The 26,682-nt window shown below is 47.2% G+C and overlaps 1 protein-coding gene across 3 annotated transcripts in view; it reads right to left on the bottom strand.

Annotated features, from left to right (window-relative positions):
* The window catches only part of PLXNC1 (plexin C1), a 142,044-nt gene that overhangs the window by 10,122 nt on the left and 105,240 nt on the right, over positions 1-26,682 (bottom strand). For 2 of the 3 annotated variants that reach the window (XM_036074499.2, XM_036074514.2), the window contains 5 exons: positions 15,129-15,306; positions 12,796-12,899; positions 3,026-3,080; positions 587-618; positions 387-494 (listed from right to left, as the gene is read on the bottom strand). In XM_036074499.2, the coding sequence (XP_035930392.1) occupies positions 387-494; positions 587-618; positions 3,026-3,080; positions 12,796-12,899; positions 15,129-15,306 (477 nt within the window). Of the gene's footprint in view, positions 1-386; positions 495-586; positions 619-3,025; positions 3,081-11,799; positions 11,963-12,795; positions 12,900-15,128; positions 15,307-26,682 lie in introns of those variants that run through there. The other variant, XR_013449311.1, reaches the window with a different exon arrangement.

The following is a 26,682-nucleotide window of genomic DNA, read 5'->3' as shown; positions in this document are numbered from 1 at the left end:
TAGGTTTATAGTGACTGACCCCACCCTTCATTTATTTGCAATTCAGAGAGGGAGTTTTATTGCTCATCTATAATAACAAGTAAACAAAAACAAGTAATTATGCCATCAACCTAAAAAATAACAATAGTGAAATGGTAGGTAAAGGGATTGGGAACAATATTAAATCCCTGATTGAAGACACAACAGTCAAAATTTGTAAAGTGCTGTTATCTTCGTCATTTATAAAAAAGAAGAGGGTAGGAAGTGTTTACAATTTAAACTTTCATTTTGCTTTGCTAGAAGGCACAAGGGATTTGTAACATTTTCACACTTCAGTGGAAATTAAGTCAAACACATCATACACCCCCAAGGTAGCCATAAAAGCACTCCCAGAACAGTAAGTGTACCTTGGTCGACAGCAGCTTTGTCAGATACATTTCTTTTACTTTGAACTTGTGTTTTCCTCGATGTCTTTTTCCTTGCACATCTTGGAATGCTTCCGAATCTGGTAAAATCTAACGGGAAGACAGAAGCGTTACCCACGGAGACCGTTCATGCTACAGAAGGCATCCAACTCAGGGGCAAGCACAAGAAAGCCTGAACTCACCAAATGGCAGTGGTCTTCTGAGTATTCCACATCTGAACGCCAGAGAAAGGGAGAGAAAACAGTCTATTAAAAAAACAACCACGGGCTAATTGGCCTTCTCATAAAATGCCCCATTTGTGCTATGAACAGAAGAGGTTACTCGAGCTCTTCCACTTGAGCTCTTCATAGCTACATTTTTTTTTCACCCTGCTGCATGTTAAGATCTTAACAACGTGAAGACAGAATGGGCCAGGGCCTGGAGTAGGAAGCAGGTTCCCAACAGGCTGAGTGGTCCCTTGCTGGGGGTGGGGTAGGAGAGGTTCAAGCCTTATTCATTAACAAATGCACCTGGGGCACCTACTGAGTGCCAGGGGCTCCCAGGCAAAAGGTAGTGATAAGACAGACCTAGTTCCCTTCAATGGCGTTTACATCCTAGCCGATGAGAAACTTTCTATGACTAATTATACAGTTATTTAACTGGAATTGTGATAAGGCTTATGAAGAAGTATATGCTAAGAAAGTAACTAACGAGGGTCCAGCCTACTCTGGGAGGTTTCTCAGAGGAAGGGATGTTGGAGCTGAACTTAATGACTGGAGTTAGCCAGGCAAATGGAGGAGACCCTAAGGCAGGAAGAACCGACGCCCTCCTGGGATCCAAAAGAACGGCAATGAGTTGGAGCTCCCAGAGCAAGTGCGAGAGTGGCACAGAGTGAGGACAGCCCTGAAAGAAATGTGGCAGTAAATGGGGGGAAAAGAGGGATTAAGGCACTAGGTTTTTTGTATTGAAGATGAGGGCGACTAGAACACCTTGAAACACTAAGGAAAAAACTGCAGTAGGCAGGGAGCTATAGAAAGTTTAGGGGAGAGAAGATTATCTGTGGTGTAAGAATGTGTGGAAGGTTGGAAAGAATGGGATGGAAGGCACAAGTGAGAGACTGGCCTTGGACATGAGGAAGGAAAACCCTGGAATGCCAGGGGAGCCACAGAGAAAGAAATGGGCAGACACAGGTGGGGTGGGAGGTTTGGTGCTGGACGTTGAGGGAGTTGTGACTCCTGTTTTCTCTGTGAGGTGCAGGATCAAATCAGCTGCTGACAGAGCTGTGTGGGTCAGAGAGCTCTGAGGAGAGAAGGTAGAATTCTGGAGAACACAGAGTGAGTTACCTAGAGAAATAGTGGGTGTAGGCTGCATTGAGGGTCCCCCGTCATGTGGGCACCATGAATTTATAATAACTCCAATCGTACTTTCCTCCAGTGGCTGCCTGGGTATAGTTCAGAAAAGGCCAGTAGTTGGGTTCATCTAGGGCTGGGGTTGTAACTGAGACAGTAGTGAAAGGGGACAGGGGCAGGAGGTTTGAAGGGTTAGCAGGGGAGTGATCAAAATGATGGTTCTCAGCTGAACTGGACAGGGAAGAAGCAGAGGCATTGACTGCCGTGAGGTCCCATGAAGAAATCCAAATGCAAGATCCCCAAAGAGCAAGCTCTGCCAAAGGCCTGATCTTTGAAGCTTAAAATACAAAGCTCTTCCACTTTTTATAACACAAGGACACCAATTCCCCTATGCCAGAATGACCATCACCCTCTGCAAGATGCCTTCTCTCACTACAGCCAGATGTAATGATGGACTGGGGGGTCCCCAAAAGGGTGTCTTACAACCTACCAAATTATTCTTTCCATTTAACTGGAGTCCCTGCATTCCCTGTTTGCACTGACTAGGTCTTGGGACCTACCAGGCTGCCCTTAGTATTGAATCCAGGAATCATGAAGCCTCTCCTCCGGTTGTGTGTGTGAGAAGTCCTGTCGGTGAGGCTCAGAACCCTTCTAAGGGCTGAGGACTGATTGTCTTGGCTGGGATATGATTTCTCTGGAGACCAACCTGAACCAGGATCTAGGGTTTTTCTCAAGGCACCATCACAATGTTTTCTTGTCCTGAGGCTATCAGGGAGGTGGTAGAGAGTTTAGAGACTAGCTTATAGACTTTCCCATAAAAGCTCCCCATTTGGTTTGTCTCGATCACTTTCTGGGAATTTTGCAGATGCTATCAAAGATTTGGATTTCTAAGTAGATTATCTTGTTTGTTCAGCACTTGCAGGGCTGTGTGACTATCTACAAGCTTCCCTCTTAGTTTGCCAGAGGGGTCTCCTCTATTAGCCCCCATCCTACTGAGGAGTTGGCACAGAGCGAGGAAGGCTGAGATTCTGTCCTGAGTTTAGGGCTGTCAAGAGGCAGCAACTTCCTTAGTACTGGGCAGTCCCGGCCAACTGCTCTTTACTGTTTCCTGTCTGCCTCCTTGCAAGGCTCACATTTTTAGGAACAGAAACAGATCAAATGGCTTTTCTCCGATTTCAGAGAATTACATAGCAACAACTCAGTCTCACCTTTGTGACAATACACCTGAGAGAGGCAAAAAGCGATACTTTAGAAAGGTGGGTGAGATCAAAAGGTTAACATTATATTGGTTACCTGAAGGAAAATTTGCTATCTTCTTAAAGACCTTTATAGTGGATCCATTTGATATCTGAAAGCAAAGATAAAAAATATATGAGTTTTCAAAATTTAATGTATTTCTCAACTTCATCCAGGAATTAGATAGCTGGATGGATCTTACATTCTCTCACTTATTAAATATTTATCAAGAAATTCTGTGTTCTGGGCACTGTGCTGGAGGCTGGGGCTGTAATGATGACCAAGACACTATCTCCACCCTCAAGGAGCTCACAGTCCTGTGGAGGAGATGGACAAGGCAGTGAGGTGTAGTGAGGCTGGGAGAGGGAGGCCAGGGTCTCGGGGCCAATGCGAGGTGGGCCAGCCCTGGAGGAGGGGAAGATGAGGCTGGGCTAGGACGTACCCCAGCCTCTCAGAGATCAAGAGAGCCTTGGGCCACTAACTTTTTGAGGTTCCTACTATATTAAGAAATGCTGAAACAGGTGTTCAAAAACTGTTATCTAGACCAGGTGTCTAATCCTATGACAGAGCAATTTCACATCTAGGTATATGCCCAACAGAAAGAAGTACATATCCTGATAGTTAACTATTTGTAATTGCCCCATATTGGAAACAACCAAATATCATCAATGAATAAATAACTGGGAGTATGTCCATACCACAGAATACAGAACAATGGAAGTGAGCAAATTATTTCTACACACTACATGGATAAACCTCATAATGATAATACCGAGCAAAAGAAGCCACACAAAGGAATGTATACTGTGTGATTCCATTCACATAAAGCTAAAAAAAAACCTAAATGAACACAAAAACAGTCAAACTACAATGTTAGATATTTGCAGGAGAGAGAGGGGTTAGGGACCAGGAGGGGACTTCTAAAGTACCCATAACGTTCTACTTCTTGACCTGAGTGGTAGTTACAGGACGTGCTCACTTTGTGATCGTTCATCCAGCGGTACACTTATGATTTCTTCTCTTTTCTGCAGCTATATCATATTTTTAAAAAGGAGCTTTTGAAATAATAAGAATTGCATATACTTTTAAATAAAAACTTTAAAATTTAAGTATAACTTACAGGAAGGCACTTAACGTTCACTAATATTAAGTGTGCAGCTCAGTCAATGTTCATTTAAATAAATACCTATATAAGCACTACCCACATCAAGATATAAAATATTTCAAGGTCCCAAGAAGTACCCCCGTTATCTCCTCCCAGTCAGTTACCACTGCATCCTCAGCCAGAGGTAATCACTGGTCTGACTTCCATCTTTTCTTGAACTTCATTTATAAATGGAATCATATAATACAGCTGACCCTTGAACAACATGGGGGGTAGGCGGTACTCCCCCCCCACACGTTTGAAACTCTACATAGAACTTTTGATTCCCCTAAAACTTAACTGCTAATAGCCCAATAGGAAGCCTTACCAAGAACAGTCAATTAACACATATTTTGTATGTTTGTGTATTATATACTGTATTCTTGCAATAAAGCTAGAGGAAAAAATATTAAAATCATAAGATACATTTATAGTACTATACTGTATTTATTGAAAAAAATTTGCATGTAAGTGGACCTGCACAGTTCAAACCCGCATTGTTCAAGGGTCAACTGTATAAATATATTCTTATGTCTGGCTTCTTAGGGTCAACATAAGGTCTGTGATGTTTATCCATATTGTTGCAGCTACCAGTAGTTCTTTCTTTTAAAATTACTTTGTATTATTGCATTGTATGAATATACTACAAAAAAACTGCCATACAATAAAAAGGAAGTATTGATACATGCTACAACGGGAACCTCAAAAACAATATGCTAAGTGAAAGAAGCCAGTCACAAAAGACCACATATTGTACGATCCTATTTATATAAAATGTCCAGAATAGACAGATTTATACATAAAGATTACTAGTTGCCTAAAGCAGGGGTCGGAAGAATGAGTGACTGCTAATGAATTCAAGTTTCTCTTTGGGGTGATGAAAATGTTCTAAAATTAGATTGTGGTGATGATTGCACAACTCTGTAAATGCACCAAAAACCATTGAATTGTACATTTTAAAAGGTGACCTTTATGGTATATAAATTATATCTCAATAGAGCTGCTAAAAAAAATTGCCACAGATTTTAAATTCACACATTTGACAAATAAATGTGTTTACCACACTGACACACTATTGCAATGCCCATGCATACCCTCTTTTGTCAATAAAGTCAAGAGTTCTCACCTGAGGCCTTTTGGAAAGACTGTGGAACCCAGTGCCAAATGGCCCTCCAGTGCAGCCCTCCCCTACAACCAGCCAGGAGAAGAAGCACCCTTCAGGCCAAGGGGACTAGATGCTAAGATGCAGAGGGCAGCCCTCACCGTTCTGAGGGGCTAAGTCCACAAAAATTTAAGACAAAGGGGCCTTGAGGAAGAGGCAGGTCAGGGATACACAAATCCTTGCCTTCATTCTGGGATTGTGGAGGGAGGATTAACGCCTTCGCTTTAGAACACTGTCAGCTCAGTGCTTTTCCCCTCCATTCTCAAGTTCTAATACTACTTTGGACCCAGCCTTCCCCAGCTGGGAAAAAAGTAGAAACCTAGAATTTCTCCTCTGGCCTGCTGCACATTTCCTTATCAGAATGTACAAACCTGCCTAGCAAGCACCAAAGGATTAAAGCCGAACCTCCTTCAGGTTGCACCCACAGAGGAAGGAACACAGAGCAGAGCCAACCCTGCAGAGACGCCCCGAGCGAAGCGGTCCAGCCAGCTGTGCCTAGCCACCTGCTGCCTTGAGGCCAGGGGCCCCCAACCGCTGGGGTTCACGACATCTCGGAGGGAGCGGGAGTACTGGGCGGGGGCTGGCTGGGCCATCAGGCCTCCGACAAGTGTCTCCAGCGTGGATTCTGAACTCTCACTGAATTCTGTCCTGCTGTTATTGCCAAACATCCTTTCCTTTCCCCTTGAGCCATTCGTTGTTTTCTGGCTGATTTTTCCGTTCTCCTCCATATTTGATGCAAGTGAACACTCGGCACAGGCACCCCCCCTTAGCAACACTCAGACACCAAGTTTATGAGAACGTTTGAACAGCGTTGCAAAGTTCCTCCCCATGAAGAGCTGGATATGCTCGGTTTCTAAGCCAATACGTATCTTTTTATAAAAGGAAGCTGGTAATTCATTCTGGGTAATTGTCAAAGAATGAATCCCAAATGGATCCTGTTGAGTGTTGAGCCAATACTCCACTACTGTCAGATGCTTTGTTTTGCTCAACGTGCGCACCCTTACTCTATAATCACAACCACCACGGATGGGCCTTCCCGATAAGGAGTGCTGCCAAAAGTTCAAATGTCTTTTCAAGAGCTGGCAACGACTCACTGCTGGCACTGAGCTCAGGCACTGGGAGAGCGCAGACGCAGCTTGTACCAAGGAAATTCTACTCTGAAATTATCTCCCAAGAGCAAGTGCAAAAGCATTTTATTAGTGGATGAGTTGTGTGTGTGTCTGAGCCTGTGTATGAAGTGTATTTCTAACTTTCACAGCTGCTCTCCGGCTGGAACACCACCCCCCCGCCACGTGACACTAACGCTGTTGTAAAACAGAAACTAGTTTATTTACAGATGTTGGGGAACAGGGTCGGGGGGGAAGGTTTCCATTTTCTATTTTGCATAAGTCAGCTCCTGCCCAGTTAAGGACAGAAATGCCTTTTTGAAAAGTGCCACAGAATCTAAAGTGTTAAAAGTATGATGCTGCTTGTTCCATCTGAGGAGCTCCAAATGCTTTCCTAAGAGTGACTCATTAATCCTCCTGTGCTCCTGTGAGGCAGGGAGCATCCTCTGGACCCCTACTTTAGGAATGAAAACCAAATTAAATCAAAGAAAGATTAATGTCACTAGATGGATCTGCGACAGGAATGTTTCTCCAGCCAGAGCAGAACTGGTAACACAGGGCAATTTCAAATTAAATTCCTTCCAGTCTCACAGTGCTCCACGATTCAAGGAGACAAGAAGGCTATACCCCTTCAATGATGACTGGCCCATGTTGGAACAGGGTGGAGAAAACTGTAGACTCCTCCATTATCAGCATTAGGAACTGTGACCACACAGGGCGAAAAGGACTCATGTCAACAATGTAAAATCACTCCTGAAATAAACAGAAGGTACATATCCTCCAATGTGCAAGTGAAGGTGGGATTTCTCTGTGGCATAGGTTGAAGAAAATTCTATAAAAATAGATTTTCTGCATATATAAGATTGAACTTATATTTAACCTTACAAAACTGCCATTTTTGTATATTAAAATGGTCTAATATTGGTAATTTCATATTGTTTAGCCTAAGAGAAAAGCTGGAATTTTAGCCTAAGAATTCTATGGAAAATTATGAAATATTGTGATACTTTTTTTCTCAAAAAAAAGGAAAACAGAGTAACCAATACAAATCACCATGTGGAAACCCTTACCGGTATCTCTCATTCCTAAAACGTATTATACGAAAACAGAAATTTAGGGTGCCTGGGTGGCTCAGTCGGTTAAGTGTCTGCCTTCGGCTCAGGTCATGATCCCAGGGTCCTGGGATCGAGCCCCGCATCGGGCTCCCTGCTCCGCGGGGAGCCTCCTTCTCCCTCTGCCTGCCGCTATCCCTGCTTGTGCTCTCTCTCTCTGACAAATAAATAAAATCTTAAAAAAAAAAAAAAAAACCAGAACTTTATTCAACTAGCGTTGTCCCTGCGACCACTCAGCAATTCTGCTCTCCCCGCCTATCCCCTTAGCTCTTCTCACTGACACACCAAAGCTGGAGGCAAATGAAAAAGAATCTTATTTCTCCGGGCCAGAGGGATACCCTTGCTCAGTCCATTAGCAAAGGAGGCTCAGGGCTCATCAGAGCGTTTGGAAGGGACCCATCAGAACATTCTCAACACACAAATCACACGTGCGGTTTTTGACACCCAAGACAGAACCCCAAAGGATTCTTGAAACTGGTTAAAATGCCAGTAGGGCTCCTGCTTCTTCTTTGGGTACTTGGAATTAAGCCTGGGCCAGTAGCAGACTCCCTCTGAGGACTATTAGAGAGAACCCTAACCTTGTCCCCTGGGAGCGAGCCTGGCCTCCAGGAGTATGCCTGAAATTGGGAACTTAAGCACTCCCCTGCTTTTTCTTGGGCTCTTTGATGCTGAAAGAGGCCTCCTATCTGACAAGGGCAACCACTGTCGTGTTCAAGGAATACTGGATGTCAATGATGTTAAAGCAGAATTAGAAGGAAGGAAGCATTTTGATAAACTCACAGACATGAGGTTCTTCAGAAGATTTTAAGAGACATTACCTTTTCGAATTTGACATCAGAGAATGTAACTACCAGGATTTCTCACGACATGGTCCAGTTCCCTAGCCAAGGCTGCCTTTGAGGCCGGGGCCATGGGCTCCAGGCCGGGCTCCAAGCAATGAGAGGGGCCACTGTCTCTAGCATGATTCCTTTTGCATCTGCTTCTAGCCTTGGAGCCTCAGTGAGAAGAGCCACGTGAACTCGGTCAAGTTTCTCAGCCTCCCTGTGCCCTAGAATGGGAATAATGACAGGCTCTACCTTGCCGGGCTGTAGCGAGGACTAAAGCAGTGGCTGTTTGTAAGAGCCCCTGGAACAGTGCCCAGTGGACAAGAAGCACTCCCTGCGTGTTAAATAAATCACCCACGCTGTGAGAGACCTTTAGAGATAGTCAAATCCCTTCACTTTAGTGTCACGGATGACACACCTGATTGGAAGGACCCCTGACTTCACCTAGCAGACACTTTGGAACATTCTTATGAGCTTTAAATGTCATCTGAATGACAGCTTTGGCATTAGCAGGGACCACTGTGGCATTAGCACAGGCCTGTTACGAGAATATTCTTCAACACCACAGTGGTTAGCCGTCTTTTCTGCCCCTCAGACTCTCACAGCTCAGAATGAGAGGTGCAATCTGCAGAGGACATTTCCTGCCGGACACAACACCTGTTCCGCCCACCCGATGCCACTCTCTAGCAAGGTGTGAGGGCGGTAACACCATCCAGCGAAGGGTCACACGGGGGTGCGGGGGAGGAGAAGAGAGCCTGGACCCAGAGACCCCCCCCCCACAACACACACACACAACTGATCTCATCAGCTCCAGAACACACTGTAGTTTCCTTCATAGTAAATGACACACAGCAACGGTCAGTTAAGGAAGCGTTTGGGGAGGATGTAATTATAGGGGAGAAAGATGCCTCTGGCTTAATGTGTTTGTAGAGACGCTGATTTTACCCCTTGTTTGCATGGGACAGGAGACTGTAGCAGAAATTTACCCTCCTCTGCACTCATCTGATGGAAAAGGAAGGCAAGAAGAGCACCTCCATAAGATTGTTGTGAATGTGAACTGCGCTTATGCACGCGAACGGCGCTGTGGTCATGGTAGAAAGCAGTCTTGCCCATGCCCAGGTTTGGCGAGGATGCCATCCCATAGAGGACAGAGCATGGCCAGCAACTGGGGGCTATGGAGGTTGCATCTGGCCCATGAGATTCTATATTTTTGCTGTGCCTTCAGATCCCCTCTAGAAACCTGTTCTTCAAATATTTGGACAGTAAATCATTCAGAGGAGACCAGCTACACTCTGTTTGCCCTAAGGACAGAACAGGCAAGAAGAAAGAGCCTCCCACTCCAGCAATAGGACTTTGTTTAGATAGTAGGAGGAACTGGCCGTCACTAAAGATTAACTTTAAAACCTAACTAATTTGGGCTAATTGGAGGGAGATGAGTCTAAATCACTTAAAATTCTGAGTTAGACCCTATTTTTAAATGAAATATAGTTTTTTGCTTTCAAGCACTTACAGTGACTCAAACTAGCATGCTTTAGTAAATGAATAAGAGTGGTAATTAGCATCTTGTCTCTTTGGAGAGAAACGCAAGCTCCAGGAGAAAATTTTTTAACGAAAGGGCAAAAGTAAGCTTCAGCCTACCCCTGTCAAATTACTCCAGATTTTAAATCTGCGGGGGATCTACTAAACTGAGTATAGATTTAGGTGGCTGAGGGTGCTGGTGGATACTTTTTTCTGAGCAGTCTTTGAAAAACAGGGCATTTGAGATGGTCCAGGCACAGAGAGCACACGGCCGGTGACCTCCCCAGTTTCCTTCAAGCTCTCTGAGTTTATTTGCCTCACGGCTTAGCTTTTTAAACATAAGGAGAATCCTTTAAGCCCTTGTGTCCTAGTCTTGTCATTTATTACCACCATGTGGCAATGCTAGGGTATGAAGCCAATAAATCATTTGGACGGGAAGCGACTCCAGGCCAGATTAATTTCATTATCATCCTTAAGCAGATAGGTGTCTAGCATGGCCGACGTCTCCAGTGAGGACTGATGTTCTCTCTGTCCTGACAGCCTTCCCCTGGCCTTGCGGACAGCTACGGTGGTTCTTCCCTTTCCCTGCTGGAGGGGCCTGTCCTGCCTTTTCCTGTGAAGGGCAGTGCGTGGACACACCCCCTTCCTCTGTGGCCCACCTCGCGCCCCGCGGTTGCTGGGGGACTCCAGGAAGCCTGACCAGGGTGGCCCCGCCGTCCCCGCACAGCCGAGCAAGGCAAGCGCGTCAGTCAAGAGCACCCAAGGAGGGCGTCTGTGGCGGTGTTCCTTCCAGACTTGCTGAGACAAACTCGCTCCCCAGACGCAGGGAGGGAAGGAGATGGCTGCCAGGTGGCAACCCTGAACTTCAAACTGAAGCCACGCTAAGCCCCCCTCTAAGGACCTACACGCGCAGGGCAGCATCCCCGCCCCTACCCCCTCCTCCTCTCCATTACATCCCCTCTGCGGCAGTGCGTCTCGTCTCGGAGTGTGGCGCACAAACAGGAAGGTCCCCCGAGGAGTTTTACAAACTCCAACAGCTCTTGGCGAGATGACTCCAGGGTTGCAAAGTCTGTGCTGCAGGAGGGTGAGTACAGAGGCGAGTCGTTACTCCGCAGCGTTCTCTGCCGGCTGCTCTCCGGCAAGGGCTCCAGGGACGCACCCAGCCAGGTGTCACCCGAAGCAGCTATGCCCAAACTGGCTCGGGGAACCGCTCAGCCCAAGAGCCCAAGGAAGAGGCGTCCCCTGTCCTCTGTTCCTCAAGGGTAGTCTCTGCTTTGAGGGGAGAGCCTGCAGGGTCCGAAGGCCTTCTTGTGCAAACACATTTTCCTGGGACTCCACAGGCGTGAAAGACAGGCGGCGCCGACTTTCCAGGTGGCCCGGGCAGCTGCTCCTGCGGCTCCACTACCCGGAAGGGCACCCGCGTCTGTGATCTGCGCCGCCATCCCCGAGCGCCATCTTGACCCTCCTTCACCCAGAAACTCTCCCATCGGCGTGGCTTGCGGCGCCCAACCCCTGCCCGTCCCTGAGTCCCTCTGCTCGTCTCTGTCTCAAGAGCCACGACGTCATTTCTGGCCAACATCGGGCCTCACCTGAAATTCTTCTAGTGCCAGCTTCCAAGGGCCTCCCTATTACCAGGTCTGCACCTCTTCTATCCATGTTCCATACCCACCACAGGCATTTCTGAGCCACAAATCCCTCAACATCCTCCAATGGCTTCTTGGGCCTATTTTGGGGACCAAACTCCCGACGAAGCTGACAGGGCCACCCAATGTGTGCCTCCCCTTCTCGCCTCCCTCCCCGCTTCTCTGCCGTCCTCCCTGACAGGCCGTGGGGGATGCTGGTTAGGCCGCAGACCCTGGGGCACTGTCTGGGTCCAGATCCTGGCTCTGCCGCTGGCTAGCTGCTAGTACACCTCCCCGCGCCTCGGCGTACCCATCTATAAAGAGGGTTGATAACGGCGCCTACCTCAGAGGTCTGCTGTATAAAGGATGGAATAAGCCCAAAGAGGGCGCAGTGCCGAGGACAGCGTCTGGCAGAGTGAGGCCTCCACCACGTTGGCTGTTGTTGGATTGCTGGCTCCCACCGCCACGGCCGCGCCTCTCGAGTTTCAGCCAGCTGACAAGTCTTTCTGTGCAAGAACATGTGGGGTGTGCCGGCACCCCATCCCGGCCCGGTTAAGTTCTCCTCCCTCTTCAGGTCTCCGCTTAGTCACGGCGGCCTCCAGGAAGCTTCTCAGCTGCTCTGGGCCACAGCACTGCTGCGCCGTAGGGGCTGCCTCCGTCCTCGTCTCCCCTGCCCCCCCTTCCTGAGGCGGTAGGCTCCCTGAAGTCAGGAGCTAGGTCTCTCTTGCTCTTGCATGCAACCCCAGCCCTCGGCACAGAGCACATATTCAACAAAGATTTGGATAATGTTGCTGAATGACTCCCACGATCCCAGCATGTTCAGGAACCTTCCCTGCCTCCTTTCTCCTGTTCTGTGCAGGCTTCTCCCGCACACAGATCTCGGACACGGGCGCCCCGTACCCACCTCGGCACTCAGCCAGCATGTGGGTCAGGGGCCACAGGAGGTATGACTGAGTACTGTAAACAAACAGGAAATGTAGAACTTCCTCAGAAAAAAAAAAAAAAAGGACCCTACACAAAGGTTACGTGGTTCTGTGAACACCGTGGAGAGCCGTGAGGTGACGTTTCCCACCCAAACTGCAGGATGGAGAGCGATCAGTCGCATGAAAACAAAGGCCTCACAGAGGAGGACCCAGGGGGACCACACACCATGACAGACAGGGATTCCTGGGCTCTTCCAAATGAGCAACTGAGAAAGCAATCTGCAAACTATGCCAGAAAACAGTGGGAGTTGTGTAATTTTTTTAAAAAGAATTGTCCTGGTTTACCTGGAGATGATCTAATTGAGTCAGGATGGGGCTCGGGGAAGAAGACGTCAAGGGCTCAGCCCCGCTCTTACCTCGTAATGGCCGATGGTATTTAGCTTAGTTATTCCATCTTCGAGAATCACAGATGAACTGTCAATATCCAGCAGTTCTTTTTGTCGTGTCCCCACTTGCAGCTCTGGGAAGGAAAAAAAAAAAAAAGAGAGAGAGAGTGTATTTTGTTCTCCTCTGACATTATAGTGAGAAAGTTTAAATGTTACTCTGTAATAACAGTAGCAGTTATTATTTAGGGATACAGCTTAAATAAAGTGGTTAATATTTGTTTGAAGATTTGGAGATATCTCAGCCAGACAGCCTGAGTTTTGTTGTGTTTTTGTTTTGTGTTTAGGGCTTTGACTTTTAAGACTATGTTTCCCTGAAGCTTATACTCTGAGGCTAAGCCTGGAAGTAAAGCCAATGAGAACAAAATAATGTATCCTTAGAGGGACGAAGCTCTGCAGAAAATTCCAACAACAAATTTGTATGTTCCCAAGCAGGTGCACTGTGAACGGTCTCCTGTAGGTCCCTGTGTGGGAGTGCGCTGGTGGGCTAATATTCCAAACCACACGCCTCCAGCTCTTTTATGGAGGTTGCCAACTTGTGCCCTAGGGCCAGAATGTGGCCCACCAATGTGTATTTTTGTGTGTGTGTGTGAACCTTCACAGTGTTTTGCTTATTACTAATGTCAATTCAGCACCAACAGTCAAAGATGAGAAAAATTCAGACTGAGTTCTCTTTTAAAAAATGGGATCCTCCGATATCACTGACCCCAGCGGCCTGCATGCAACCACTGGCTGAAGCTACGGGGCACTACCCCGTTAGATGAGGTGTCCTGCCCCAGTGAAGTTGGGCCCCACCATTTCCTGGTGTCCTAGGTGGGCCAGCACCCCTTATTTTTGACAGTCACTGCCCCTCTGGGCCTCCAAGTTCGTGAGCCTCTGCTAGAGGAGGTCTCCCACAGCGGCTCTGGGATAGGATTTCAATACAACCTAAGGCTGGCTTCGAGGGTTTGCCTTGGTTTTCCGAGGCCGGCCGTGGAGGTCGTTTGCAAGATGATCAAGGCAGCAGAAGCCTGACAGGCTGGGATGCTGTGCTCCCATTTCCCATCAGACTACAACGTGAAGCCTCTAGGAGACTTGTTCTGCTGCCTGCCTTCCCCTATCACGAGGAACTGAGGGGCTCAAGCCCAGGAATGGCAAGAGGATGCTACTGCTTACTCCGCATGGCAGGACTGAGGCCCCCGGGCTGTGGGCCCCCTGTGCCCAGCTCCTGGCAGCCAGAGCCACACACTGGCGGGAGGCAGGCTCATGGCAAGGAAGGTGATAGTTCTGGGTCAGGTGACAACGGCCTCCCGTCTGGGGCTGCCTCTGTGACCCCGCCTCTAACCAAGTCAGCTACCTCGGCCTTCAAGCGTCCGACAGTCCACCCAACAGAAGGAAACAGAAGAGAGGCCGAGGAGAGGGGCCTTGGCGGCCCTTTCTTTGAAGCCGAGTCACATAGTTGCAGCTCATCTGCCTGGCTTCCCGCACCTGCCAGGCCCTGCCCCCAGGCTTCTCTAAATGGCCGTTTAGCGGGAGCTTTGGCCTTGGAGGGCCAGGTGGGATGATTTTAATTGCCTGCTTAGTCGGGGCTGCAAGTCTACATTGAGGGGAGATGGGCCTTGTTACGCTTGTCTGTCACTGCTGTGATTTTACTCTTCTTTCCTGTCCCATTATCTGCTATAAAATCCCACGACAGTCTCTGGGGAGGGCTGCAGGGAGCTCAACTTTAAAACAGTGATGAACATTTGAGTGGAATGGAACTCTGTTAGCTCGCTCAGGCATATGCTCTCCTTTGCAGATACCAACAATGCCCGAGAACGAATTCATAGCAGATGCTGCTTCGGGGTGGGGGGAAGGATGGAGACCATACTTAATGCAGGATGCGATTAGCAGAGAGGAAGATGACCTTTCTAGTGTGCTGGAGTTAACACCCAGAGTCTGAGCCACCCGCTAATGACACACTCCATATCACAACAAACAAATCAAATGCCAACGCGAAATGCAACACATAGAGAGGGCGCGGGGTTTACGCCTTTTTGTACTTCGTGATGCAAGGTGAATCCATTCAGTCTCAGGGTGAGCAATCTCATGAATCTGATTTACAAACATAATATTTTTTTTAAAAAACCAGTGTCTTTGAAGGATAATGCTTCCTAGGAAGAATCATGCTGCTCGTGGGAGAGCCGTGCAGGCTCTGGGCCCCCAGATGTGCCCCCTGGGAGCTTCAACAAGCAGAGACTTACATGCCGTGGGCAGGGAGAAAGGGAGAGATGGTGGGAGAGACGTTCACCGGGGACTGGGATGAAATAGCTCCTTCATTGCCTTACCGAGACCAATTTCATTCAGCTGAAGTCCATAAGGAGAGCCATTTTTGCTTAGGAAAGCCTGGAAAATCTTTTCTTTGGCTTGGCCTATGGTGTCACAATCAAGAACATTGACTGAAATGTTCCGACAGACATCTGCACTCTCATTTTCCGGGATCTTTTCAAAGATGACGTTTAATGCCTGCAAGAATACAAACAGGTTTCCAAGTCTATTAGATAATTGCGATCTGAAAGGCATTCGTAAAAGACACAAACCTTGGCGAGTCCTACTAATACCTCTGACAGCACATTAGCAAACACTGTGTCACATCATACTACTTTAATCTTTTCTCGATAATCCATTCTTTTCAGGGATAATGGAAAGGAAAACAGAAAACTGAAAACTCTCATTACAGAGTGAGCACTGAATAAATATATCTGAGAGTAAAACATATATACACATAAATATTCTAGAAGTGGTGACTTCTAATTTCATCCTCAAAAAAAAAAAAAAAAAAAATTGGAAAAGCTTCCACAGCAGATGAGGGCAGGCTGGTGATTATCTGTTTTATTAACAGGACCACAGAGTCCCAGAAGTGAAGTTCCAGGTGACAAGAAAGGTCAGGGGGTCCCCGTATTGATCCTGCTGAAGGAGGTCACTTTTTAATGTGCAGCATTAATGACGAGAACATTTATCTCCCCCCTCCACTTCGACATCCTCAGACAGCTTCCCAAGCCCTCATTAAAACCCCAAGGTCCCCACCCTGTACTATTATTCTTGCATGAATTACTTTACATTTCAGCGCTATTATTTAATGTTTCATCAGTTAACACTCTCCCAGTGCAGCAAACCCTCAGAATCGGATGGATGGGGGAAGGAAGGAAGACTTTCGTGAATGTGTGAAAAGACAGAACGAGGAAGTATTTCAAAACAAATTGAAAAGCAATTTCAGGTTTACTCTGAGAACATGCGTGCGCACACGGGCACACACACAGCCTAACACAACAAAGTTTACCTACTACAGCTCCTCGGGGGAACCGATTCAGGGAAAGGCTAAGAGTATTCTGTAATTAGCATAGCACACAGTTTGGATTTGAAGGCACCTTGGTGATCGCAGAATCAAGGGTCTGGTGTGAAATGCACGGTGAACCTGGCTACCATGAGGGGATGTAAAATGATTACTGGAAATGTTTTTAAAAAATGGAAACACAATTAAGGGGAGATTGGGGATCCTTAGGATTCACTCAACTTTCAAATGGGTATAGTAACAGTACGTGCCTTCTAGTGTTGTTACAGAGATTAAATGAGATGATGCACGTCACAGGCTTGGCACAGGGCTGGACTGCTGGGAAGGGCTCGATGCTGATGATGAGGATGATGATGATCAAAGTGGTAAGTGATGGTTTCCTGTAACTTTTCAGAATCCTTACTGTGGCTAGTGCTGTGTGCCTTCCTTAGGAGACTGCGAGAGCCCGCCGAAGCTGAGCAGCCAGGGCTCAGACTCCACGCCCTGTGCCCAGCGGGGTGAGCAGCCGTTCGGGGGCCAACCCCTCAGTTTCCTCTGCCGCACAGTGGGAGTCACAACGGCAACTGCCCCTGGGCTCCGGTGCTGATGAACTGAATTAACCTCAGGGTGCGGAGCACAGGGTCCGGCTGGCGAGCCCTCAGGAGATATGATGACAGAAGGACTAGGGACGTGGGAGAGGGGATTGCAAACTCTGGGAGGGTCTCAGAGGCATGTCTTCTTGTCACGGCCTTTACACCTTGCTCCCGCACTCCTGCTTACAATCACATGCAGTAAACTTTGGTCCAGTCCCAATTAAACGATTAACACTCTGAGGCCGTGGAGTCTGAACTCTGGGGTTAAGCGGGGATCTCAGCCCCGCAGTTCCCTTCTTCCCGAGAGGGTCCCTCCCTCGCCTGCAGTCTGGGCACACTGCGGATCGGGGCCAGTCACAGCCAGGAAGGGAGGCCAAGTGCCCCTCCGCGCACAAACCCGGACACACAGGACGGGACAGAAGGCCGGGAGTGTTGGCAGGAGGGCAAGCGCTGGGCGGACCGTCTAGAAGGAACCAGAGTCCTCTCCCTCCACCTTTCTGGTTCAGCACATTTATTGACACCCTGCCAACTTCACTTCCAGGCACACCTATTTTAACCTTCCCAACATCCTGGCTCAGGGGCTGTGCTCTTATTATCCCCATTTTTTTTTTTTGTTTAAGTAGGCTCCAAGCCCATCGCGGGGCTTGAACTCACGACCCTGAGATCAAGAGTCAGACGCTTAACTAACTGAGCCACCAGGCACCCCCTACTTTATTAAGTAGTATTATCCCCATTTTTGAGTGAGGAAATGGAGGCACAGAGGGGCCAAATAACCTGCACCGGGGAGGCCAGTGGGCACCGCAAACCACTCAGTGACGGGGTTCTCCCCGCCACTCCTGCTCCCACCCACAGCCCAGGAACCCTGGGCCTCCAGGAGCCCTGTTTTAGGTCAGGCTGGAAGCAAAGTCCTGAGTGAGACTCCCGGCACAAACGGGTTCTGGAGGCGTAAACGCGGGTCCTGCCCTCACAGTCTGTGTAGACCTGCCCGTGTCTTCCCACATGTGTCTGCGCGCACAGGGGGAATGGGGGTGGTTACGCTATTTCACGGGGCTTCCAAAGATAAAGACAACTGGAAAGCACCTTTTAATCGGAGCTCCAGCGATCCCAGCTTGTTTAATAGTTTGATAGGTATTTGTGAAATCACACTCTGTGACTACCTATAGGGCACCATTGTCTTTAACAAAAACACCTCTTTATAGGCAATAAATGTTCTACTTAAAAACATAACCAAAAGGAGAAAAAAAAATCTTAACTGGATGTAAAATAATGTAAATCTGCCACTGCCACCACAGCTAAATGGGTGGAAAAAGTAAAATGGTATTTGACAGAGGCCACAGGGGATTCTGAGAGTCAATCCAGACACACATTGATTTTGTATGCTGCTAACGCTTAGTGCTCCAACAGCAATTTCCTAAAGTGTAAGTGGGGTCAGGGGCTCCCAAAGTGGGCCCTACCTCTTCACCCCACCCCAGGCTCAGAGAGCACACACTGGGGTTTGTCCGCCATTGGGGAAGATGCCCCATGGAAGCGCCATCTCTCCCCTTACAAACCCATTTAGCCAGAATCTTCCCTGTGACCTACTCAGTGTTAGGGGCTGGGGTATAGGATAGACCTTAAGACATAGTCGTTGTTTTTGGATAATTCACAATACGTTTGACACACTAAAGCATCATCTTTGAAACAGTATTTAGCCACCAGGTGCAACAGCATCCCCCTCAGTCAGTGTTGACAGAAAATTCAAGAAGGAAGGACAGGAGGGCTGAGAGCTCTGAGCACAGGCATCAGACCATCTGGATCATCCCCTTCTGGTACTTAGCTGTGAGAGTGTGGGTAAGTTATCTCATTTCTCTGAGCCTTAACACTTCCTTTCCTTCCCCTTCTCCTCCCCCTCCCCTCCCCTCCCTTCCCTTCCCTTCCTTTCCTTTCCTTTCCTTTTTCTTATAAACTCTACACCCAATGTGGGGCTCAAATTCACAACCCTAAGATTGAGTCACATGCTCTACCGACTGAGCCAGCCAGGCACTCCTACACTCTGTTTCTATTTAAAAGGAGTGACAAGGTTACTAAATAATGACATAATAATAGCAAATTAAGGAGTGCTTCCCGCGTGCCAAGCACTATTGTAAAGTATGTCTATGTATTTGTATGTAAGAATCTCAGAAACCTTATCTCATAGATTCTATTATTCCCATTTTACAGATGACAAACTGAGGCACAGAGAAGTTACGGAAATTGCACAAGATCACCCAGCAAGAAAATGGTAGAAGTGGCACTCTAGCTCCATGTTCTTAAACCTTTGGTGATCCTGCCTTTTAAAATATGAAAATGTTTTGTAAACTAAGCACGTCCAATCTATAGGATGGCAATTAGTCTTCAATACCCACAAAAGGCTAAAGTGCTCAAAAATCTATACTGATCTTTTCTCCAGAAATCTGTCCCTGAATAACTCTGGCTTTCCCTATTTCTTTGGCATAAATGTATCAACAAAGCTGGGACGACAGATATGGTTAGTGGTATATGGCCATGTCAGCCAGTTCTGGCCAATGAGATAGAAAGGGAAAGGGTTTCTACTCTAACAGAAGGGAAGTGTAGTGCTTGGAGCTGTGGCAGCTATTTTGTGACTAGGTGGGAGGCCGAAGAAGAGCACAAAGATGGTGACCCAGATGAGCAGATGGACCAGCCTTGGGCTGCTCACCTCCCAACTTTCTGCTCTAGAACGCGATTCCATGTTCTTACTATTTCAAGCACCATCATTCCGGTTTTTCTCTTACGTAGAGCTGAATGTACCCAACCGGACAGAGCTCACTTTGTTGATGCTAAGGTAGCTAAATTCACTCAGTGATACCCATCTACTTTGCACCTGTTGTGAACACGGCATTGCAGAATATACAAAGTAGAAAGCTAGCCCGGATTCTGACTGGGAAGTATTTGAAGACTGATAGAACAACTGTGGGATGTATACAAAGAATTCTAATACCAGGTAGAAAATAGTAGGTTAGGTAGAATGCTTTAGGGGTTCAGAGAGAGATTACTTGTAGCTTAGAGGAAGTTTTTCAAAGTGAGAGAAATCAGAGAAGGCTGCATGGAGGAAGGGACATTTGAATTGGGTCTCGAAAGGAGCTGCATGAGCAGCAATACATGAGGAGGCCCCTGGACCATGACATACTTGGCTTCAGTTCTAATTGGTGAATAGCAAGCTTAATCTTTTATTCAGGCTACTAGGTCAGGAAGTCTAGATAAAAAAAATCCCACTTCCTTTGGGTAGAATGGAGGGTGGAGGACTTGAAGAACCGTGCTTGCCCTTCCAAAATCACCATCTGCCGTCTGAGGGTTTCCATTACTATTTATGGAAACAAAAACTGAAGACGAGAACACTGTTTTAGGTTTCTAATAATCATAGTCAGCTCTCACATACAGCATGTTGAACACTTACCATTTACTAGGAGTTGTCTTACATGCTGTGCTAATTCATTTAATCTTGCTCTGTGCATTTAATAACTGCTCAGTGAAGTGGACACTATTATTAGCCTCACTTAACAGATGAAGAAACTGAGACAGAAGGAGGTTCAGAAATGTGTCTGAGATCACAGAACTGCTGAGGGTCATCACTAGGATGTGTCCATACTCTTAGCAAACCCAAAAGGCCAATCAAGGTGATAAACATCCAACGGCAGTCCCAGTCTGCCCAAGATTCTTGATAAATGCTCTTAGAGCAGACAGGTTGGATGCAGACAGCCTCGAAGAGGAGGCTGAACCTCCCTGGCTTGGCTTGGCATGGAACCCCGTGGAATGCACTCAGTCTGGAGGACCCCGTGGGCTGCTGCAAGTACCACCCACTGGCATTTTTATGGAGCTCACATTCACCCAGAGGAAAGAGAACCTTTCCCAGCCTCTACCACAGCCTGCTGTGGCCACGTGACTACACTCTGGCCAATGAGACTAAGCAGATGTGTTCTGTGGCAGCCTCTGGGAAACTTCCTCAAAAGACAGCTGGTGACCATCTGTCCCATTTCCTACAGCCCTACTGATGTCCTGCTGGCTGGAATGTGGAAGAAGGCTGCGTGAGGGGTGAGAAAACACTTTAGACCATGAGGTGGCCTGAGGACAAGAGACTGGGGGGCCTGGGTCTGTGAGGATGTCCCAGAGCAGAGGCACCCACCAGCAGCAGACTGCCCACCCCAGAACTTCATGTGGGACAGAAATCAACTTCCCTGTTACTTGAGCCCCAGGTAGCTTGCGTCTCTGTTTCCTGCAGCAGAACTGAATCCTAATGGATTCAGTAATGTGCCTATTACCCAGAAGGGTTCTTGGAAGGGTATTTGGAAGATGCATGGCCCAGAACCCAGAGAAAGGACCAGACGGGAAGGACCTGGTTCTTCTGTAAGCAGGTCACAAACCAGCCCTTTAGGTAGGTTGTTGCTCAGATTTATCACTGTGATCTCCTGTTCACATCTGTCCAGTGGGATGCTGTGTGCCAGATTGTAAACACACAGATGGAGGCATTATGGGTAACATTTCTAATAGTAACACGAGCTTTTAATGACAGTGGATTCAGCTACTCAACTCCCCGTATCACCCATCGTCAGTAAATCACCAACCAGGAAGAATGGTGAGAGGACACTGTGCTTAGTAGACCTTACAGTTGACGACAAAAACTGCTCAGACAAGAAAAACAATTATAAATAAATGATGAGAACTTCTCTAGCCATCTGACATAGATTATTTTCTGACCTCATAACAAGCATACAAGTTCAGGTTTTATGATCACCTGTTTCTAGATGAAGAAACAGGTTTAGAGAGGCTTGGTGACTTGCCCAAGGTCACTAACAGCCCATTAGTAAAGGGGTTGAGCTCGGATTCACACCCATGACTGTCTGACTCTAACCCCGCCCCTCTCGTGCACTAAGCTACACAGTAGCTAGACGTACAAGACGTACAAGTACGCAGATTCACTAGCGGCTTTGCCCACCACTCCTTCACACAGCTTGGTGGTTTAAGGTATCAAGGAGATAGAAAAAAATACGGCTGTGGGCGGGGGGGTGGGGAGCTGGCAAGGTGACTCAAAGGCAGGGGAAGAGGCATTTCCCCATACATTTTGCACACTTTGGTGGGGAGAGGCTGATCCAGCTACCTTATTAACTCCTCAACCACCTTCTTGGCTTGTAAGGGCAGAGATGTTGCTGCATCCTTTCTGTGGTGTCTTATAATACCTAGAAAGTAATTTTAAAAGAATGTATTACAAGCCAGCCACTTTATCACAAAAGGTCTTAGGCCAGTAATTGCTTTCATTAAATAAAACCTATAAAATATATTTTTCTAATTTCATATTAGAGCCAAATGAAGGTCAAGGGAAAAGTATGGGGACGCCTGGGTGGCTCCTTCAGTGAAGCGTCTGCCTTCGGCTCAGGTCATGATCCCAGGGTCCTACTCAGTAGAGAGCCTGTGTCCCCCTCTCCCTCTGCCTCTCTGCGACCCCCTCACCCCCCGCGCTGGCTTGTGCTCTCTTGCTCTCTGTCAAATAAATAAATAAAATTTTTAAAAAAGAAGAGAGAGAGAAAAAAAATCTGGTTCTTATACCCAACTGGATTTAGAGGGGGTTTGGAGTAAGAGAGAAGAACACTGCTTCCAGAGGTTCAGTAGAAGCAGCCTGAGCCCAGAGCTGCAAGTGCAAGGCTCAGAAGCTTCTGAGCTGAGGTTTTCCTTAAGCTGGAGTTGGCAGCCCTGGGACAGCTACCGGATGCCCCCTGTAATGCTGCTCTTGGCTGCCCTACATCCCCTCTCCCCTCCTTTTCCTTCCTGCAAAGACAGAGAGCCCAAAGATTCCTGGATCAAGGAATTTTGCTTGCCCCCCAGCAGAATAATGAGGAAGGAAGGCCTTTTCCATCTTGAAGAAAAAAATTAAGTTAATGGAGAGAATTTCCTCAAATGTAAGTTTCTGTCATAAAATTTCTATACTTGCTAGCATTTGCTAACATTTGTTCATGATAGAGTCAAGTAAGAATCTGTCTTATTTAGCCCAAAATGACTGGTTTCAGTACTTTCGGCTTAATATGAATATGTAACAGTTTGTTTTTTGGCAAAGCACGCCCATGAGTTTCAGACTGATGTAGGGTGATGAGGCATTTCCACTGGTGTGTCTCCAGAAAAAGAGGAAAGAGGCCAAGGCTTTTGGGGTTTTAGGGTTTAGGGGGAGGGCAGATTCTAGTTCTTTTTCTCTATTATGTCAGGCTCTAGATTAAGAGCTGGCAAACTTTCTGTCAAAAGCCAGATAGTAACTATTTCAGACTCTGCAGCCTATACGGTCTGTTACCTCTACTTCACTGCAGTTGTAGCAGGAAAACAGCCAGAGACAACAGTCAATGAATGTGCATGGCTGCGTTTCAATAAAACTTTATTTATAACAACAGACCGCACGGCCACATTTGGCCCACAGGTTCTTGTTTGGTGATCCCTGCTCTAGACAATGGTGACTTCAAATGGAATGCTGACTTTGACAATGTCAAAAAAAAAAAAGGAAAAAAATGCCTTTTATCTCCACGATTTGCTATACAAGTTACCATTCTCTGAGGAGTAGAAGTATAAATAAGGATCCTTAACAATGAAGTAATAAAGTCACATTTGAGCTATAAAGAAGGAAATTAAATACCTTTGTATTTACGTAACTAAATTATTTTCTAATCCCAAGATTATGGGTATGAGAAGAAAGGGTATGAAGAGGAAAGTCATTTCAAGCACTCATTTAATGTTAATTTTTCATTTTCCACTGCTTGCCATCAACTAGGGAATGACTTACCTAAATGATTATAAAAAAATGGTTTCACTTCTTTGATCAGGAAGCTCAGAACAGTAACTATGAAGTTAGTAATGGTTTCAGTATTATTGCAAGTCATAATGGAAATGATTTGCACTATGGTAGAGAGAAAAAGAAAAAAAAATCCTAAGAACTGTTAATTAACTTCACTGTTTCTCCACAAATGCTAGGAGTATTAAAAACAAGGTTGCTGAAGTGCAAACATCAGGATTTAATGAACAATGGGATGTAATTGAAGTAACAGAGAATGACTTAATCGGGACAGTGGGTTGTTTAATTATGGGGATAATGGATCTTCTGAAAGGGACAAACTAAATGGAACAGAAGGAGCTGGGGAGTGGTGGGGAGAGCCGCTGTGTTCGAGGAAGCGTGGAGACGTGAAACTCTCACGAGAGGTAGTGAGCACTCTGTTACCGAGGAAATATTTTATTAAACAACAGGACTGTCCCCGAAATGTAACAACTGGGTGCAAAAAGACCCAGTGGGGCAGGCTGGCAGAAATCGTCAACAGACCATAGTGCAGGTGTAAGGATTTCTACAGGCATGTATCTGCGCTTTTTCTAAGAATTTCTAATAATCTTAAAGACTTTCTTATAGATACGAGAAGGAGGGCAATAATATGTTTGTCAGAACACTGTTTCCCAGGGTGCCAAGATGCTATCTCTCAGATACAGCAGATTGGCAGGCTCATTTCCTGGGTTTAAGAGTTCAAAAAACCATTTCTCGCTTAACTTTGATTATAAGTCAACCTTCTCTTGCTAATTCAGCACACTTGCTACGAGTTATTGGGTTTTCTCATCTCCTCTTGAAAGTGAAGCCCATGTCCCTTCTCCCGTGTGGTGTACTTTCCTGGAACTGAAATGCTCATGCCTTCCTTAGCTCTCCCAAAGTTTCAGGCCATCTGCTCTGAAATCACCCTCGCAACACAAGACAGGGTGCACATGAGGCCGGCCCGAGATTCTCCAGCAATGAAATCGAACATTGCCTAAAATGTTGCAAAGGGAGAAAAACCACGGAGCACTCAGGCTTATTCCTGGGCCAGCTGTCAAATCTAAATCCCCTGATGTTGGAGGAAGACAGAGTCCTGCGTGTGCGCAGGCCCTCCCCTATGCGGGCATTCGGGGGGATGATCACGTCAGGGCAGGCTCTTCACCGACCACCAGCCTGCAGCGCCGTGATGGAGGAGGGTTCTTGCCATACTAGAGCAAGTGTGACTGTATGGAGCTTTGCTCAGATTTGAGGAAAGACAGAGGAATTTTCCTCCCAGGATGCACCGAAGGGTTACTTCTCCGAGCCCATTTGTCAGTATAATGATTTCATGTATAAGGAATTGTACATTCCTTACATGTTCTTCATGTCTTCATGTTCTAGAAAACACCCCATACCTCAGGGAGAACATATCCTAATCTTAGAGGTGTGAAACCTAACTTTCAGGTTGTTATGTGAGGTGTTTTTTTTCTGAGAACCGAGCCACACAGGAGTTCGGGGCCTCTTTTAAATGTGTCCCTGTCATGGCACCAGGGTCTGGCATTTCAAGTTGCTAAATGTGGCTGCTCTTGATTTTTTCTCTTTTCTTTCCTTGAAAGAATTTACACACACACACACACACACACACACACACATACACACACACACACAGAATTGAGTTTGTTCAGCATACCTTGGTTTTCAATTACATAAACCACCTCAGGCAAATTTAGAAAATCAGGATTGTAAACCACTGGGTATACATGACTGGGGTGGGGGGTTGGGAGGGAGGTAAGAGAGAAAGAGGGAGGAGAGAGGGGGAGAGGGAGGAGAAAGGGGGAGGGGGAGGAGGGAGGAGAAAGGGGAGGGGGAGGAGGGAGGAGGGAGGAGAAAGGGGGAGGGGGAGGAGGGAGGAGAAAGGGGGAGGGGGGAGGAGGAGGGAGGAGAAAGGGGGAGGAGGGGGAGGGGGGAGGAGGGGAGGAGGGAGGAGGGAAGAGAAAGGGGGAGGAGGGAGGAGGAGGGAGGAGGGAGGAGAAAGGGGAGGGGGAGGAGGGAGGAGAAAGGGGCAGGGGGAGGAGGGAGGAGAAGGGCAGGGGGAAGAGGGAGGAGAAAGGGGGAGGGGAGAGGGAGGGGAGGAGGGAGGAGAAGGGGAGGGGAGGGGGAGGGGAGGAGGGAGGAGAAGGGGAGTGGAGGGGGAGGGGAGGAGGGAGGAGAAGGGGAGTGGAGGGGGAGGGGAGGAGGGAGGAGAAGGGGAGTGGAGGGGGAGGGGAGGAGGGAGGAGAAGGGGAGGGGAGGGGGAGGGGAGGAGGGAGAAGAAGGGGAGGGGAGGGGGAGGAGAGGAGGGAGGAGAAGGGGAGGGGAGGGGGAGGAGAGGAGGGAGGAGAAGGGGAGGGGAGGGGAGGAGGGAGGAGAAGGGGAGGGGAGGGGGAGGGGAAGGGGAGGAGGGAGAGGAAAGGAAGAGAGAGAGGAAAGGAGGAGGGAGAGGAAAGAGGGAGGAGAGAGGGGGAGGAGGGAGAGAGGGGGAGAGGGAAGGGGGAGGAAGGAAGCAAATTGTAATATGATGGTTAAGACTGGGGGAACTTGCCTGAAAGGAAATGAAAAACCTTAAATTTTTTATATTGACCTTCTGCTAACATTTTGTCACACAAGCATGGCCCAGATCATGTGCCTCCTCTGGAGCTTCTAATATAACCATCTACCATGAAACAGGTTGGGACAGGTACAATAAAAGGCATTAAAAATCATTTTTAAAGCAAGGCCCCTAGAAACCAGTGGCCCACCCCTTTTCTAGTCTCTGTCTACTGGCAAATCTGCATTTGAAAAGCAAGATTTATCTGGATTTCTAAAATCATAATTTCCCATTAGCCTTTTCCCCAGGGGCTATAAAGGAAAAAAGACTCCAAGAGTCAATATGAATTCCTTCAACATCAAGAAACATTTTGATGACAGTTGAGAGTTAACAAATCTGAAACACATGGTCTTAATTGACTGTGAAATAATGTTTCAAAATGAAAGGCGGAAAAAGTGTTGCCATGTAAAGCATTAAAAAGGATTCAAACCTCAAAAGTTGCTTCAGGCATTCGACTTCTTGCCCCACTCCCAGTCTGGTCCTCTCCTTTCCTCTCCTTCCTGTCGGGGTTCACATTTTCATGAACGTGATTCCCCCAACCTACAGACACTCACAAATGTCTCTCCTTGGG

This window comes from Halichoerus grypus, chromosome 6 (assembly GCF_964656455.1).
Source record: "Halichoerus grypus chromosome 6, mHalGry1.hap1.1, whole genome shotgun sequence".
Lineage (NCBI taxonomy): Eukaryota > Metazoa > Chordata > Mammalia > Carnivora > Phocidae > Halichoerus > Halichoerus grypus.
The sequence above is the reverse complement of the archived record's forward strand: the minus strand, read 5'-3'. Positions and strand labels throughout refer to the sequence as shown.